The sequence below is a fragment of the Salmo trutta genome, chromosome 26 (assembly GCF_901001165.1).
Source record: "Salmo trutta chromosome 26, fSalTru1.1, whole genome shotgun sequence".
Taxonomy (NCBI): Eukaryota; Metazoa; Chordata; class Actinopteri; order Salmoniformes; family Salmonidae; genus Salmo; species Salmo trutta.
The window spans coordinates 28,266,020-28,280,326 of NC_042982.1; the positions used below are offsets into that span (position 1 = coordinate 28,266,020).

At 44.7% G+C, this 14,307-nt stretch overlaps 1 protein-coding gene across 3 annotated transcripts in view; it reads left to right on the forward strand.

Annotated features, from left to right (window-relative positions):
* LOC115163585 (neurofibromin) overlaps positions 1–14,307 on the forward strand; it is a 103,060-nt gene that overhangs the window by 87,043 nt on the left and 1,710 nt on the right. For 2 of the 3 annotated variants that reach the window (XM_029715588.1, XM_029715590.1), the window contains 8 exons: positions 1,800–1,935; positions 2,097–2,254; positions 4,350–4,591; positions 5,441–5,541; positions 7,717–7,859; positions 10,146–10,192; positions 11,165–11,384; positions 14,065–14,118. In XM_029715588.1, the coding sequence (XP_029571448.1) occupies positions 1,800–1,935; positions 2,097–2,254; positions 4,350–4,591; positions 5,441–5,541; positions 7,717–7,859; positions 10,146–10,192; positions 11,165–11,384; positions 14,065–14,118 (1,101 nt within the window). The remainder of the gene's footprint in view (positions 1–1,799; positions 1,936–2,096; positions 2,255–4,349; positions 4,592–5,440; positions 5,542–7,716; positions 7,860–10,145; positions 10,193–11,164; positions 11,385–14,064; positions 14,119–14,307) is intronic. The other variant, XM_029715589.1, reaches the window with a different exon arrangement.

A 14,307-nucleotide genomic window follows, 5' to 3' on the forward strand; every position in this document is an offset into this window, starting at 1 on the left:
TGGCTGAGTGGCATAGGCAAGGTACAGTAGATGGTTTAAAATACAGTATATACATGTGATGTAAGATATGTAAACATTATTCAAGTGGCATTATTTAAAATGGCATTATTTAAAGTGGCATTGTTTAAAGTGACTAGTGATCCATTTGTTAAAGTGTCCAGTGATTGTGTCTCAGTGTAGGCAGCAGCCTCTGAGTTAGTGATTGCTATTTAACAGTCTGATGGCTTTGAGATAAAAGCTGTTTTTCAGTCTCTAGGTCCCAGCTTTGATGATGCACCTGTACTGACCTCGCCTTCTGGATGATAGTGGGGTAAACAGGCAGTGGCTTGGGTGGTTGTTGTCCTTGATGATCTTTTTGGCCTTCCTGTGACATCGGGTGCTGTAGGTGTCCTGGAGGGCAGGTAGTTTGCCCCCGGTGATGCGTTGGGCAGACCGCACCATTTTCTGGAGAGCCCTGCGGTTGAGGGTGTTGCAGTTGCCGTACCAGGCAGTGATACAGCCCGACAGGATGCTCTCAATTGTGCATCTGTAAAAGTTTGTCAGGGTCTTAGGGGCCAAGCCAAATTTCTTCAGCCTCCTGAGGTTGAAGAGGCACTGTTGCGCCTTCTTCACCACACTGTCTGTGTGGGTGGACCATTTCAGTTTGTTTGTGATGTGTACGCCGAGGAACTTAAAACTTTCCACCTTCTCCACTACTGTCCCTTCGATGTGGATAGGGGGCTGCTCCCTCTGCTGTTTCCTGAAGTCCACTATCATCTCCTTTGTTTTGTTGACGTTGAGTGAGAGGTTGTTTTCCTGACACCACGCTCTGAGGGCCCTCACCTCCTCCCTATAGGCTGTCTCGTTGTTGTTCGTAATCATGCCCACTACTGTTGTGTCATCTGCAAACTTGATGATTGAGTTTGAGGCGTGCATGGCCACACAGTCGTGTGTGAACAGGGAGTACAGGAGGGGGCTGAGCACACACCCCTGAGGGGCCCCAGTGTTGAGGGTCAGCGAAGTGGAGATGTTGTTTCCTACCTTCACCACCTGGGGGCGGCCCATCAGAAAGTCCAGGACCCAATTGCACAGGGAGGGGTTGAGACCCAGGGTTCTATGGTGTTGAACGCTGAGCTGTAGACAATGAACAGCATTCTTATATAGGTATTCCTCTTGTCCAGATGGGATAGGGCAGTGTGCAGTGAGATGGTGATTGCATCGTCTGTGGACGTGTTGGGGCGGTATGCAAACTGAAGTGGGTCTAGGGTGGTCGGTAAGGTGGAGGTGATATGATCCTTGACTAGTCTCTCAAAGCACTTCATGATGACAGAAGTGAGTGCTACGGGGCGGTAGTCATTTAGTTCAGTTACCTTTGCTTTCTTGGGAACAGGAACAATGGTGGACATCTTGAAGCATGTGGGGACAGCAGACTGGGATAGGGAGAGATTGAATATGTCCGTAAACACACCAGCCAGCCGGTCTGCGTATGCTCTGAGGACGCGGCTAGGGATGCCGTCTGGGCCAGCTGCCTTGCGAGGGTTAACATGTTTAAATGTTTTACACACGTCAGCCACGGGAGGAGGGGGGCGGGGGGGGTGGGGCTGCAGTCCTTGTTTTATTTGGAATGTTCGTTTTCCGTGAATAAATATATATATATTTTTTAAATCATGTAAAATAAGGAATTGTCACCTCTTCATAAATGTTTCTGCAATGATCCCATCACTGGTTTTCACTCTGCTCTGGTGTATGTCTGTGTGTGACTGTCTGTGTGTGACTGTCTGTGTGTGACTGTCTGTGTATGACTGAATGTGTGTGTGCAGCCCTGCTCACCGTGTCAGAGGAGGTGCGTAGTCGCTGCAGTCTGAAACACAAGAAGTCTCTGTTGCTGTCTGAGATGGGCATGGAGAACGTTCCCATGGATACCTACTCTCTGCACCACACTGACGCCAGCTTCAGGTGAGGCGCATTCTACATCAGACACTTAGAACCTGAATAGGTTTTATCCTTATCCAAAGTTGCGTCAGTCATTTTCTGTAATACCTGTTGTTGGTAAATATATTTACAATCAAGCTTGAATAGTTATATCCTTACCTGTAGCCCCCATCTCCTCCCCTCAGGACACTGAGAGAGTTCCAGCCGTGGGCGTCTCCCAAGGTGTCAGAGCGCTATCTGAATGCCTACTACCCCACGGTGGGGCAGATCAGCCCCCGTACACGGAAGTCCATGAGCCTGGACATGGGCCAAGCCTCCCATGCCAACACCAAGAAGCTGCTGGGTAACTATAGCGTTGCTGCTAAACAACACTGGTAATGTTGTCTAAGAGTTCCCCTTAGTATTGATTTTGGGCTCCCGAGTGGCGCAAGGCACTGCATCTCAGTGCAAGAGGCGTCACTACAGTCCCTGGTTCGAATCCAAGCTTTATCACATCCGGCCGTGACTGGGAGGCCCATCGGGCGGCGCGCAATTGGCCCAGTGTCGTCCGGGTTTGGCCGGGGTAGGCTGTCATTAGAAAAAAATTATTAGTTATAACTGACTTGCCTAGAGTGGCAAGAAAAAGTATGTGAACCCTTTGGAAATACCTGGATTTCTGCATAAATTGGTCATAAAATTTGATCTGATCTTAATCTAGGTCACAACAATAGACAAACACAGTCTGCTGAAACTAATAACAAACAATTATATGTTTTCATGTCTTTATTGAACACACCATGTAAACATTCACACTGCAGGGTGGAACAAGTATGTGAACCCTTCGATTTAATAACTGGTTGACCCTCCTTTGGCAGCAATGACCTCAACCAAACGTTTTCTGTAGTTGCGGATCAGACCTGCACAACGGTCAGGAGGAATTTTGGACCATTCCTCTTTACAAAACTGTTTCAGTTCAGCAATATTCTTGGGATGTCTGGTGTGAACTGCTCTCTTGAGGTCATGCCACAGCATCTCAATCGGGTTGAGGTCAGGACTCTGACTGGGCCACTCCAGAAGGCGTATTTTCTTCTTTTAAAACCATTCTGTTGTTGATTTATTTCTGTTTTGGGTCGTTGTCCTGTTGCAATGTCTTGGAAAAATGAATTTGCAAGTTTATCGTCTTATTGCAAGCTGCCCAGGCCTTGAGGCAGCAAAGCAGTCCTAAACATTGATGCTCCGTCCACCATACTTTACAGTTGGGATGAGGTTCTGATGTTGGTGTGCTGTGCCTTTTTTACTCCACACGTGGTGCTGTGTGTTCCTTCCAAACAACTCAACTGTAGTTTCATCTGTCCACAGAATATTTTGCCAGTAGCGCTGTGGAACATCCAGGTGCACTTATGCAAACTTCAGAAGTGCAACAATGTTTTGTTTGGACAGCAGTGGCTTCTTCCGTGGTGTCCTCCCATGAACACCATTCTTGTTTAGTGTTTTACATATCGTAGACTCGTCAACAGAGATGTTAGCATGTTCCAGAGATTTCTGTAAGTCTTCAGCTGAAACTCTAGGATTGTTCTTAACCTCATTGAGCATTCTGTGTTGTGCTCTTGCAGTCATCTTTGCAGGATGGCCACTCCTAGGGAGAGTAGCAACAGTGTTGAACTTTCTCCATTTATAGGCAATTTGTCTTACCATGGACTGATGAACATCAAGGCTTTTAGAGATACTTTTGTAACCCTTTCCAGCTTTATGCATTGAACAACTCTTCATCTTAGGTCTTCAGAGATCTCTTTTTTTCGAGGCATGGTTCACATCAGGCAATGCTGCTTGTGAATAGCAAACTCGAATTTTGTGAGTGTTTTTAATAGGGCAAGGCAGCACTAAACAACATCTCCAATCTCGTCTCATTGATTGGACTCCCAGTTAGCTGACTCCTGACTCCAATTAGTTTTTGTAGAAGTCAATAGCCTAGGGGTTCACATACTTTTTCCAACCTACACTGTGAATGTTTAAATTATGTATACAGTGTAGACAAGAATAATACAATTTGTGTGTTATTAGTTTAAGCACACTGTCTATTGTTGTGACTTAGATAAAGATCAGATCAAATTTGATGACCAATTTATTCAGAACTCCAGGTAATTCCAAAGGGTTCACATACTTTTTCTTGCCACTGTAGTTAAAGGTTAAATAAAAAAATATATATTTATACTGCTGCGCAAGAGGTGTATCATGCAAGTCGTTTTATTGGGTGTATACTGTGTATGCTTGGAAGCCCTGCTCATGCTGATTATGATCAGGCAACAGTGACTACAGTGTAAGTTACATCTCAAGAAATACACAGCTGATGTAAGATAGACATCCCATGTCACCACTCACAACCTTATTCCCTAGACCCTCTCCTCACCCTCTTCAATCAGTACCTCGACACTGTCTGTCTGTCTGGTGTATTTCTCCAGACTACAGGAACAGTTTTGATCACCTGATATCCGACTCCAAAGCACCGAAGAGACCAGAGACGGAGTCTGGCGTCACCACCCCGCCTAAGGTGAGGTGTGTGACCGAGAACGCCTACGAGATAGACAGACAAAGAATGGGCCACTCCCACCTCCGCAAGGTGTCGGTGACAGAGTCCAACGTCCTACTGGACGAGGAGGTGCTGACTGACCCCAAAGTCCAGGCCCTGCTGCTCACTGTGCTGGTGAGGGGAAGAACACACACACACACACAGAAACTCACACCTGGCAAAATAAGAAGTACTTATAAAGCGGGTAATAAAATAAGAAGTACTTATAAAGTGGGTAATAAAATAAGAAGTACTTATAAAGTGGGTAATAAAATAAGAAGTACTTATAAAGTGGGTAATAAAATAAGAAGTACTTATAAAGTGGGTAATAAAATAAGTACTTATAAAGTGGGTAATAAAATAAGAAGTACTTATAAAGTGGGTAATAAAATAAGAAGTACCTATCAAATCACATTTTATTTGTCACATACACATGGTTAGCAGATGTTAATGCGAGTGTAGTGAAATGCTTGTGCTAGTGGGTAATAAAGCAGGTAATAAAATAAGTACTTATAAAATAAGCAAACCTTATGTAACAGTCAACAGTCTGGACACACCTACTCATTCAAGGGTTTTTCTTTATTTTTACTATTTTCTACATTGTAGAATAATAGTGAAGACATCAAAACTATGAAATAACACATATGGAATCATGTAGTAACCAAAAAAGTGTTAAACAAATCAAAATATATATTGTATTTGAGATTCTTCAAAGTAGCCACCCTTTCCCTTGATGACAGCTTTGCACACTCTTGGCATTCTCTCAACCAGTTTAAAAATAAAAAAAAACCCTGGAATGAGTAGGTGTGTCCAAACTTTTGACTGGTACTGTATGTGTAACATACTCAGTGGACCACTAGCTACTGCTATGGTCCAATTAGTCATCATGAATGCACATAGGGAGGCAGCAACATAGCGTACAGCCTTCTACTGTATATAACTGGTTCAGTCTGTAAATGCATGCTCTCTGTTTCTCTGTCCAAGGCCACCCAGGTCAAGTACACCACAGACGACTTTGACCAGAGGATCCTGTACGAGTATCTAGCTGAAGCTAGCGTCGTCTTCCCTAAGGTCTTTCCCGTCGTGTAAGTAAATATAATAATAATGATAATGTCCCAGGCAAAACCAGATACAGTGGGGGAAAAAAGTATTTGATCCCCTGCTGATTTTGTACGTTTGCCCACTTACAAACAAATTATCAGTCTATAATTTTAATGGTAGGTTTATTTGAACAGTGAGAGACAGAATAACAACAACAAAAATCCAGAAAAACGCATGTCAAAAATGTTATAAAATAATTTGCATTTTAATGAGGGAAATAAGTATTTGACCCCTCTGCAAAACATGACTTAGTACTTGGTGGCAAAACCCTTGTTGGCAATCACAGAGGTCAGATGTTTCTTGTAGTTGGCCACCAGGTTTGCACACATCTCAGGAGGGATTTTGTCCCACTCCTCTTTGCAGATCTTCTCCAAGTCATTAAGGTTTTGAGGCTGACGTTTGGCAACTCAAACCTTCAGCTCCCTCCACAGATTTTCTATGGGATTAAGGTCTGGAGACTGGCTAGGCCACTCCAGGACCTTAATGTGCTTCTTCTTGAGCCACTCCTTTGTTGCCTTGGCCGTGTGTTTTGGGTCATTGTCATGCTGGAATACCCATCCAATGCGCTGGATGAGGGAAGGAGGTTCTCACCCAAGATTTGACAGTACATGGCCCCGTCAAATGATGCGGTGAAGTTGTCCTGTCCCCTTAGCAGAAAAACACCCCCAAAGCATAATGTTTCCACCTCCATGTTTGACGGTGGAGATGGTGTTCTTGGGGTCATAGGCAGCATTCCTCCTCCTCCAAACACGGCGAGTTAAGTTGATGCCAAAGAGCTCCATTTTGGTCTCATCTGACCACAACACTTTCACCAGTTGTCCTCTGAATCATTCAGATGTTCACTGGCAAACTTCAGACGGGCATGTATATGTATTATTGAGCAGGGGGACCTTGCGGGCGCTGCAGGATTTCAGTCCTTCACGGCGTAGTGTGTTACCAATTGTTTTCTTGGTGACTATGGTTCCAGCTGCCTTGAGATCATTGACAAGATCCTCCCGTGTAGTTATGGGCTGATTCCTCACCGTTCTCATGATCATTGCAACCCCACGAGGTGAGATCTTGCATGGAGCCCCAGGCCAAGGGATATTGACAGTTCTTTTGTGTTTCTTCCATTTGCGAATAATCGCACCAACTGTTTTCACCTTCTCACCAAGCTGCTTGGCGATGGTCTTGTAGCCCATTCCAGCCTTGTGTAGGTCTACAATCTTGTCCCTGACATCCTTGGAGAGCTCTTTGGTCTTGGCCATGGTGGAGAGTTTGGGATCTGATTGATTGATTGCTTCTGTGAACAGGTGTCTTTTTTACAGGTAACAAGCTGCGGTTAGGAGCACTCCCTTTAAGAGTGTGCTCCTAATCTCAGCTCGTTACCTGTATAAAAGACACCTGGGAGCCAGAAATCTTTCTGATTGAGAGGGGTTCAAATACTTATTTCCCTCATTAAAATGCAAATCAGTTTTTAACATTTTTAACATGTGTTTTTCTTGATATTTTTGTTGTTATTCTGTCTCTCACTGTTGAAATAAACCTACCATTAAAATTATAGACTGATCCTTTCTTTATCAGTGGGCAAACGTACAAAATCAGCAGGGGATCAAATACTTTTTTCCCCCACTGTACATAGCCTAAGCCCTACTTTTTCCATAAGCAAATCTAGAGAATGGAGAAAACTTGGGGAAATTATTTGAGAGCTTGAATGTTGGATAGCTCTCTGTTTTGGCCCAAGGTGGTTGTTTTTTGGGAAAGACCACTGATCTTCTGAGAAGGGGCCTGTCCTTCCCCAAATTCATCATGGGAGTTGTTGTGTGGTTGACCTAGCTAGAGATGTAGTTTGGGTTCAGTTTATTTTAGGGGCTAATAGTGGAGTCCCTGTGAGTCAGAAAGTGTTTAGCCCACACATGCATACGTTATATGTGGGTAGTTGTTTGTAGTTTCAGTTGAAGGAGCACTCTCTCTACCAGCAAAATGTCACGGCTTCAAAATATAGTTTAGCTTGAGAACTGTCTCGTATGAGGCCTAGTTATTCACCAGTGTGTTAGAGTCCTGTCATGATAAGTGTTGACAAGGTCACTGGGAAAGGGTGATGCGGAGTGTGATGTCTAATGATTGTGGCCTACCTACCTAGCCGATGTTGATCTTAATGCGTTTCCTCCTCTCCTCAGCCACAACCTGCTGGACTCCAAGATCAACACGCTGCTGTCCATGTGCCAGGATACCAACCTGCTGAACCCAGTGCATGGCATCATTCAGAGTGTAGTTTACCATGAAGAGTCTCCTCCACAATACCAACCCTCCTATCTACAGAGTATGTACATTCATCTACAGACCTGCTCTACCCATCTCTCTGTCTATCTCAGTCTGTCTATCTTATCCTCTGCTGCAGAGGATAAGTTCACTAGTTACCAGCCTCAGAAATTGCAGCCCAAATAAATTCTTCACAAGTTCAAGTAACAGACACATCTCAACATCAACTGTTCAGAGGAGACTGTGTGAATCAGGCCTTCATGGTCGAATTACTGCGTAGAAACCACTACTAAAGGACACCAATAAGAAGAAGAGACTTGCTTCGGCAAAGAAACATGAGCAATGGACATTAGATCTGTCCTTTGGTCTGATGAGTCCAAATTTGAGATTTTTGGTTCCAATTGCGTGTCTTTGTGAGACGCAGAGTAGATCAACGTATGATCTCCGCATCTGTAGTTCCCACCATGAAGCGAGGAGGTGGTGTGGGGTTGCTTTGTGGGGTTGCTTCTGCAGGGATACGCCATCCCGTCTGGTTTGCCCTTAGTGGGGCTATCATTTGTTTTTCAACAGGACCATGACCCAACACACCTCCAGGCTGTATAAGAGCTATTTGACCAAGAAGGAGAGTGATGGAGTGCTGCATCAGATGACCTGGGCTCCACAATCACCTGACCTCAACCCAGTTTTTATTACATGTTTTATTTAACCTTCATTTAACTAGGCAGGTCAGTTAAGAACACATTCTTATTTACAATGATGGCCTAGGAACGGTGGGTTAACTGCCTTGTTCAGGGGCAGAACGACAGAATTTTACCTTATCAGCTCGGGGATTTGATCTTGCATCCTTTTGGTTACTGGCCCAATGCTCTAACCACAAGGCTACCTGCCGTTCCAAACCAATTGAGATGGTGTGGGATGAGTTGGACCGTGGGGTGAAGGAAAGGCGGCCTACAAGTGCTCAGCATGTGTTGGAACTGCTTCAAGACTGTTGGAAAAGCATTCCAGGTGAAGCTGATTGAGAGAATGCCAAGAGTGTGCAAAGCTGTCATCAAGGCAAAGGGCGGCTACTTTGAAGAATCTCAAATACAAAATATATTTTGATTTGTTTAACACCTTTTTGGTTACTACATGATTCCATATGTGTTATTTCATAGTTTTGATGTCTTCACTATTATTCTACATTGTATAAAATAGTAAAAATAAAGAAAAACCCTTGAATGAGTAGATACTGTTTGTTAACATTGCCAATGAACAGTAAACATTACACTCACAGAAGTTCCAAAAGAATAAAGACATTTCAAATGTCATATTATGTGCAAATAGTTAAAGTACAAAAGGGAAAATAAATAAACATAAATATGGGTTTTATATACAATGGCGTTTGTTCTTCACTGGTTGCCCTTTTCTTGTGGCAACAGGTCACAAATCTTGCTGCTGTGATGGCACACTGTGGTATTTCACCCAATAGATATGGGAGTTTATCAAAATTGGGTTTGTTTTCAAATTCTTTGTGGGTCTGTGTAATCTGAGGGAAATATGTGTTTATACACTTGGAAGGAGGTTAGGAAGCTCAGTTTCCAACTCATTTTGTGGGCATTGTGCACACAGCCTGTCTTCTCTTGAGAGCCATGTCTGCCTACGGCGGCATTTCTCAATAACAAGGCTATGCTCACTGAGTCTCTCTCACTCTGTCTATCTCTGTCTGTCTCTCTGTCCCTATCTCCTTCTCTACCTCATCCTCCATCTCTCCTGCCTCCCTCCCTTTCTCTGTCTCTGTCCCCATCTCCTTCTCTACCGCTCAACTCTCATCCTTCATCTCTCTCTGCCCCGTCCCTCTCTCTCTCTTCTCTCTCTCTGCCCCGTCCCTCTCTCTCTCTTCTCTCTCTCTGCCCCGTCCCCTCTCTCTCTCTTCTCTCTCTCTGCCCCGTCCCTCTCTCTCTCTTCTCTCTCTCTGCCCCGTCCCTCTCTCTCTCTTCTCTCTCTCTGCCCCGTCCCTCTCTCTTTCTCTCTCTCTGCCCCGTCCCTCTCTCTTTCTCTCTCTCTGCCCCGTCCCTCTCTCTCTCTTTCTCTCTCTCTGCCCCGTCCCTCTCTCTCTCTTTCTCTCTCTCTGCCCCGTCCCTCTCTCTCTCTTCTCTCTCTCTGCCCCGTCCCTCTCTCTCTCTTCTCTCTCTCTGCCCCGTCCCTCTCTCTCTCTTCTCTCTCTCTGCCCCGTCCCTCTCTCTCTCTTCTCTCTCTCTGCCCCGTCCCTCTCCCCTGACTGTTATGGAGTGTTTTCTTCTTTAGCAGTATAACATTGCCAATGATACCTTCCTCCCTCCATTACTCTCTCTCTCTCGCTCTCTCACAGGCTTCGGCTTCAACGGACTTTGGAGGTTTGCCGGACCCTTCTCAAAGGTATGATTCATTGACCTCATATTTCCCTTTCATTCTCCCCAAGGTAGTGCGGCCGTGCTGGAAGAATTCAGCCCTAGTAAGCAATTACTGCCTTGCCAGGGAGCCTGCCAATTGCCCCAAGATTTATTTGACATCCTCCTCTCTCTCTCTCTCTCTCTACCTCCCTTCCCCAGTCTCCCCTCTGGCCACATCAGTTTCCCTTTATGATGGTTCTGAGTAAATAGCCCAAGCAGGGACAGAGCTTCTAGCTCTGATGCTTCTGTAGTGTTAGCAACACCAGAGTTGCAGGTCTGGTTTCAGAATGGGGCCACATATAATACGTGTTGATTGTGAATCAGTTTGGATCAAAACGTCTGCTAAATGACTGTGTATTATATCAAATGCAGGACTGTTCGGTCACTGTACCTAGTCTGCTTATTTTTACTCCTCAGAGGGCAGAATACTAGGGCTTGGAATTGTCAAAAACTTCATGATACTTAGGTGCTGATATATGTATTGCTATTCGACACTGTGATTTTATTGCAATTTGATGTTCCAAACATATTGCTCACCATATGTCTGCTGCAGAAATATCCCTATATGTAACTGTATTGATCCCCCCATCACTACAGAATACTGTACGTGGCCCTTTGAAGCTTGTAGGGGCTCTTAGACTCTCTGTTTTCACTGTGTACCCATTATCCCTCGCTTCACTTTCCTCCAACAAACAAAAGGTGTCATTTGCCATCTGCTTGTTTGGGGGAAAGTCAGTCAGGAAACAATGTATTCAAGCCTGGCGAAAGGCTGAGGATCAATGTCTCCTGTGATTTAGCTCAGGGAGACATTAGATGGTTACACTGTAATATCTGTTGGCCTGTGTCCCTGTTCCTGTCACACTCACTCTCTATTCTACCCCCCTACCTGACTTTATCCATCTCGTTTTCTCTACCTCTACCCCCCTCCTCCTCCTTTCTCCATCCCATGTCAAACCAGCAGCAAACTCAGATCCCAGACTACGCTGAGCTGATTGTAAAGTTCCTGGAGGCCTTGATTGACCGCTACCTGCCTGGTACAGAGGAGGAGAGGAGCGAGGAGCAGCTCCGTACCCCCACCTCCCCTTACCCCCCCGTCACCCAGAGCCAGCTCAGCATCACCGCTAACCTCAACCTCTCCAACTCCATGACCTCCCTGGCCACCTCGCAGCACTCCCCAGGTTGGCAGAGTATACACACCTGGACACAATACAATACAGTCAACTGGAGACCAGCACCCCTGGAACACACACACACACCACTTATTCATACCGGCAGACACACAAATACAACACTAACATCATACTTATGATGAAGGCTGAGTCTTACAAATGTAAGGTGTTCTGTAGAGCAGCGGTCCCCAACCTTTTTTGGGCCACAGACCGGTTTAATGTCAGACAATATTTTCACGGACCGGCCTTTAAGGTGTGGCGGATAAATACACTAAATAAAATGATACGACCGGTATAAAAACTGTGGTATTTTTTAAATATAATAATAAACGTGAATCCACTGTGCGTCCTGGTAACATCGCACCAACAACATAACATGAGTAACATCCTTTCTGCCCCCTAACACTCTCTGGTCGCTATGGTAACGTTTAAACATGCCTTAAAAATAAGATACAACACAAAAACAAATATAAAGTGCATGAAAAATACAACTCACCATAACGCTAAATCAGTGGGAGCCCTGAGCTTGTTTCTCTGCAACGAGACGGTCCCATCTAGGGGTAATGGGAGACAATGACACCCGAAGTGTGTTGCTTATGTCCAGTCTACTCCGTCATTTTGTTTTGGTTGCTGTCACTGCAGAAAATCCCGCTTCACACAAATAGGATGTCGGAAATGGCAACAGGGTTTTCAGTGCTGTTGTGGCGATCTCAGGGTTATTCTGCCGTGACTTTAATCCAGAACACCGGCAGAGTTGTTTTAAGATACTTTTAAGGCCGCCGTCATTTGCGATCTCCAGCAGTTGATTTTCTTCTTGCATAGACATGCTGGATTCACCTGGTTTGTTGACAAATGGGTCGCGGATCCATTCCTTGGCAGTTCGTGGGTCTTTTGTGGTTGGGAAGTAGCGCTCAAACTCTTTTAAAAGCAGAGACAGGTGATCGTGCACCAGCTGGGACAGTGAAGGCTCGGGCTCAGTCTCTTCCAGAATCCCTGCGAATGTTTGAAACATGTCAAATATACCTCTGTTCACACGCCGTCCCCACAAATCCAGTTTGGCTTTAAATGCAGCTACTTTATCTGCCAACTTGAAGACAGTTGTCATTTTCCCCTGAAGTGACCGATTGAGTTCATTGAGCAGGTTGAATATGTCGCACAAGTAAGCGAGTTTTGCGACCCATTCCTTGTCACTGAAATGTGCTGCCAGCGGTGACTTTTTTCTGCGAGAAATCTCTGCAGCGGCTCTCGTAATTCAAACACTCTGTCCAGCGATCTCCCTCGGGATAACCATCTTATTTCTGTGTATAAGAGAAGGTGTCTGTGCTCCGCGCTCTTATTTCTAGGTGTCCCGCTAGCTTTCTCTGTATCCCAAACTGTTTGAGGATGCTGTTGTGGGTTATTTCTAGGTGTCCCGCTAGCTTTCTCTGTATCCCAAACTGTTTGAGGATGCTGTTGTGGGTTATTTCTAGGTGTCCCGCTAGCTTTCTCTGTATCCCAAACTGTTTGAGGATGCTGTTGTGGGTTATTTCTAGGTGTCCCGCTAGCTTTCTCTGTATCCCAAACTGTTTGAGGATGCTGTTGTGGGTTATTTCTAGGTGTCCCGCTAGCTTTCTCTGCATCCCAAACTGTTTGAGGATGCTGTTGTGGGTTATTTCTAGGTGTCCAGCTAGCTTTCTCTGTATCCCAAACTGTTTGAGGATGCTGTTGTGGGTTATTTCTAGGTGTCCCGCTAGCTTTCTCTGCATCCCAAACTGTTTGAGGATGCTGTTGTGGGTTATTTCTAGGTGTCCCGCTAGCTTTCTCTGTATCCCAAACTGTTTGAGGATGCTGTTGTGGGTTATTTCTAGGTGTCCCGCTAGCTTTCTCTGTATCCCAAACTGTTTGAGGATGCTGTTGTGGGTTATTTCTAGGTGTCCCGCTAGCTTTCTCTGTATCCCAAACTGTTTGAGGATGCTGTTGTGGGTTATTTCTAGGTGTCCCGCTAGCTTTCTCTGTATCCCAAACTGTTTGAGGATGCTGTTGTGGGTTATTTCTAGGTGTCCAGCTAGCTTTCTCTGCATCCCAAACTGTTTGAGGATGCAGTTGTGGGTTATTTCTAGGTGTCCAGCCAAGCCTGTAGTTTGCAGTGGTAACTCCCATCACGCATCCATTTCTGTCTGCTGTTCTCACTATGCTAGCTGCTAGCTTTTAGAATCACCTAGCTAATACCACTGTTTTTGTTATTTCTTCTAGAATAAATACATTGTATTATTTGTGCTATGTATTTGTACTATATTGCTGAAGTAGATGTAATATTTTGTTAGCCTTTCCACCCCAAAATATATACATTTAATTCTTAGTAGCCTTTAATATAGTTATTCATGCCATTTAAAACACCACTCCTACAAAATAAAATAAATAAATAAAATACAAATAGAAATGCCACCCGTTATTGCATTATACTCTGTTTCTGGTTACTTTTCAACTGTCTGTATCTGAAAACCACCTGATTGAAATCTCTTCATTGCTTCATGTCAATGCTCAAGATCCATCTTGCTGTCTGTTGTTAATTTTTTCATTCAGTGTATTTGACTCTCATTCTCTCCCTGTTTTTGTTCTGTTTCCCTTGTTTTAATGTTTCTCATCTTTGTCCTCAGTTGCTGTGGTCATTCATTCTTGTTTCTCTGTCTCTTTCTCTCTCTCTGTGAAGCCTCTCTGCCTTGCTCTAAGTCAGCTGTTTTTGCGCCACACCTCCTCCTCCCAGGTACTCTTGCTCTTTGACCTTGTGACCCCCGAGGTCAAGCAAACTCATCCCCCTCAGTAAAAAAACACCAAAACAACTAATCCAATGTGAAAAGGGATAAACCCACTAACTGTACCCAGTGCCAGAATAGCAATTTAAAGTCTGCCACCCACTGCCAAGCAAAGAGTAATCCATTGGTAATCGTGTTGT